This window comes from Dermacentor silvarum, chromosome 3 (assembly GCF_013339745.2).
Source record: "Dermacentor silvarum isolate Dsil-2018 chromosome 3, BIME_Dsil_1.4, whole genome shotgun sequence".
Classification (NCBI taxonomy): domain Eukaryota; kingdom Metazoa; phylum Arthropoda; class Arachnida; order Ixodida; family Ixodidae; genus Dermacentor; species Dermacentor silvarum.
In genome coordinates, this window is record NC_051156.1 from 64524149 (window position 1) to 64527747 (window position 3599).

At 56.6% G+C, this 3599-nt stretch overlaps 1 protein-coding gene across 1 annotated transcript; it reads right to left on the minus strand.

Moving 5' to 3' along the window:
- Positions 1 to 534: 534 nt before the first annotated feature.
- Positions 535 to 2949, minus strand: LOC119444437 (neprilysin-2). The gene has a single exon (XM_037708838.1). The coding sequence runs from the start codon at positions 2947 to 2949 to the stop codon at positions 535 to 537; it is 2415 nt and encodes an 804-aa protein (XP_037564766.1).
- Between the last annotated feature and the right edge of the window lie 650 nt (positions 2950 to 3599).

The following is a 3599-nucleotide window of genomic DNA, read 5'->3' on the forward strand; positions in this document are numbered from 1 at the left end:
AAAACGCCCGTGTCCCGTGAACGTTAAAGATCCCCTGGTGTGGTGGCCAAAATTCATCTGGAGTCCCCCACTACCGCGTCCCTTATGATCAAATGATGATTTTGGTACGTAAATCCCCAAAATTCATAAGCAGCTCCGCTTCACGCAGATTCCAACAGGTGCGTTGGACCTAAATATATCTATATATATATATATATTTGTTTTTTGACTGCACCGCGGTCGTTGTAAAGATACGAGTAACCTACAAACTTCGTCCGCGTAAGGTACAGTACAGTACCTGCACCTGGCATGTGTCACCCTGTGGCTGTGCCTGCTCTACAAGCGCAGACTGTCGCTGCTCGACAACTATTGCTAGACTCCTAATGACCGCGACTGCTATGTCGAAGAACCATGACTCCCAGTTACGACTGAGGAAACAGGCTATTCTACAAGATGGCACTAAGTGTATTGTAATACGTGGCAATTATCTTTGCCAACGACGCGTGCAAACATTTTTTTAATCCACCTTTAATCACGTGACGCTACGCGTGCGTCCTACGTCGCACGAACAGTCCCTTCTTCCTTCCACACGCTGCACCGTTTCGCAGGGTTCATGGGCGACCCGGGCTTGCACCCGAAGGCGTCCGCAAAGGCGCGCAGGTTCTTCAGGGGCACGTTAACGCGCCACGGAGCAGGCGTCAGGTGGAACTTGCGCTGCTGCTGCCACAAGTCTTCTTCCCTGAAGTCGCAGAGGGCCGCCGCGAAGTTGTAGAAAAACATCTGATCCATCGTCAGAGAACGTTCAACTTCTTGCGTGCGATGAGATGGTGCGACGCTCGCTTTGCCTTGGTCCATCGCCGAATCCCTGTAGAGCCGAAAGAGCGGGTAGACCACGGCGTTGTCCAGGAAGTCCATTTCCAAAGAGCGCAGCCTGGCACCTTCGGCCAGAGGCGGCTGGTACTGGGACTGGAGGCAAGCGCTGACGTTCTCGTACGCCTCTAGCGTCCCGATGCTCCACCATAGGCGGGGCCGCAAATCTGCGTCCACCGACGAACCGCTCCTGGAGAGTGCTTCCACGAGACCACGCACTACGTCCGCCGCTATGACGCCGTACACGACGGGGTGGACGACGTTGCTCAGTTGACTGAGAAACGCTACGGTGGCTTGCGGAAGAATAAGAAGATTGCCCGTATGCTGGAGCTCGTAGCCCGGCCGGAAAGCAGTCAGCGCGTAGTGGTTGTCATAAGCACGCGACGTGGCGCTGCCCCAGGCGTCCCAGTACGTGGCCGAGGCAATCGAGTAGAGGAGGAACACGATGCGTGGCAGCGGGTGTTGGTTCCAAAGATGGCCGGTGGAGTTATCAATCCCAACTTGTACTGGCAATGGCAGCGGAAGCGTATTGTTGAGGGCTGCGTGGTTTCGCCGGTACAGCTCGTACTCCACCAGGTTGCACTGGGCGCCGAACTCGAAACGCATGTTGCTCAATTTTCGTAACGCCGTGTCTTTGTCCAAGGAGTCCAGCCAGGAGCGTCCGGAGTCGACTAGGCCGTATATCGCGTGCCTGGACGCGTTGAACAGACGCTCCAACTGGACGTCCATGTGGCTGCGCGGTGTGGTGGCGAACTCCTTGCCCAGCGTGAGCTTGGCGGCTACGCCGGTGCCGTACCTAAAGAGCTTCTCGACCAGCGACAGGCATGCCGTCTGCCGCTCGCCAAGATCTGGCACGTCGTAGCTGTGAGAGAACTGGAGCAGGTACTCGGCGTCCTGACCCAAGACGGGGGCGAGCTCCACGATGGCCTTGTACGCCATGTAGTTCGCAACGATCGCGTCCCAGGCGCCTCCCAGAACAGAGCCCAGGTTCCGGAAATATATGGGGTCGCTCACGACGACTTTGGTGTCATTGCCGATGCTGCCGTTGGCGTTGGCGATGAGCGAGTTGAAGTAGAGGGGCCAGTCCCAGTTGTCGGAGAGCACGAAGTCGTCGAGCGACGCGTACTTTTCACGAGGAGGCACCATGAGCTCGTCTACCGAGGCTAGCGCGAAGCTCTCCAGTCGTTTCTCGAGCTGCATTATCTTCCTCGCCACCGACCGAGTATTTGCCAGGGTGGCGAGACTAAGAGTCTTGGCGACGAAGTCGGCGTACATCGAATCGGTGGAGTCGACGAAGTTTGTCAGGAAGCGTCGGTACAGCGTGTCCGGAGCCGAGAGGACAATGTCGAAGCCGCCGGTCACACCCGGTTCACTTCGGCGCAGCACCTTGACTTTAAACAGTGCCTGGAGCTGTAGGTGTCGGTCGCCTGCGGCCACAACCTCGGCGAGCTTTCCTCTGGTGACAACCCTTACTGGCAGCCCACCGGCAAGACCAAAGGCGTCGAATACCTCTTCGAGCTCGGCCGATATGTTGGTCCTTGGAGCCGTGCTGTTCTGGCAGGCGTCGTGGACCCACATCATGCGCGACAGGAAGTTGTCCTCCGTCGGCATGCCCTTCAGCTGGACGAAGTACCGGAAGAAGCGCTCCACGTCGTTCATCAGCTGCGCCGTGCCGAGCTCCGCGAATGGCCTTGTCGATGCACTACCTGCTCGGTACCAGCGCTGCGCGTTGCAGGCGTGGGCGTAAAAGTCGTAGCACGGGTCCCTGGTAGCGTCCGCGGCGCGCAGGATGTAGTCCCTGTTCCACTCGCAGAACCTGGACTCGCACACGTCGTCATAGGCGACCTGGGACCTAGCGAACTGGGCGCGAACCTCCACGCGGTGCCCGTGCGAGTCGTTCTTAGGGGAGACCGCGCGAGGCTGCGCCGTGTACACGACGCCGGTGACTCCGAGCACGATGGTGCACCCAGCTGTCGAAAGCAGCACGATGGCGAAGGCGGGAACGGAGCTCACGCGGCTCTGCCCTGACCGTGACCCCGGCCGGGGAACGGGCTCTTCGCCCTCACTACGCTGTCCCTGGCATTCGTCGTGCCGGCGCATGGCGGAAGTTCAAAGCGAGGGGAGGCTGGTTGACGGAACAAAAACGAACGCCAAGCAGCGAAGGCAGCCACGAGATTCACGAGCCCACGGGTCACGCTCCAGGCCATGCACAAATGATCGTCTTCTTCTCTCCTAATAAAGATATATGCCGTCGGAAGCCATTAGACGATGAGAGGCGAAAGGATTATTGTTCCTCCTTAAGCTCTAATGTTTATTGGACTTTACTCTGCCTGAAGCGTTCTAGGTAAAAGACATTTCCGCTTAAAACGTGGTGTCGTAAACAGAGCAATGCAGAGATTACGTAACAGCAACAAGATTGTCTAACAAAAGACAGCGTCACCTACCTTTTGACTTGGGAATGCGGGCCAAACGAAACTGGTTCATTTCAGGCGTTTAATTTCCCAAGGCAACGCAAGAGTTTCGAAGGACATTGCCGTGAGCAGCTCTGAATTAACTCTGACCACACGAACTTGTTGTTGTTGCCTCAAAACATGGCTCGTACCCACTTATTCAACATGAGCAAATTGCTCGTTACACGAGTGTTCTTTCTTTTCTTTCTTTCGCTTCGCCGTTGTCGAATTAAGGCCGACGTGGACAGGAATCGATTCCGCGACCTTGTGCATAACGCCAGCAAGATTGCCAGCAAAATG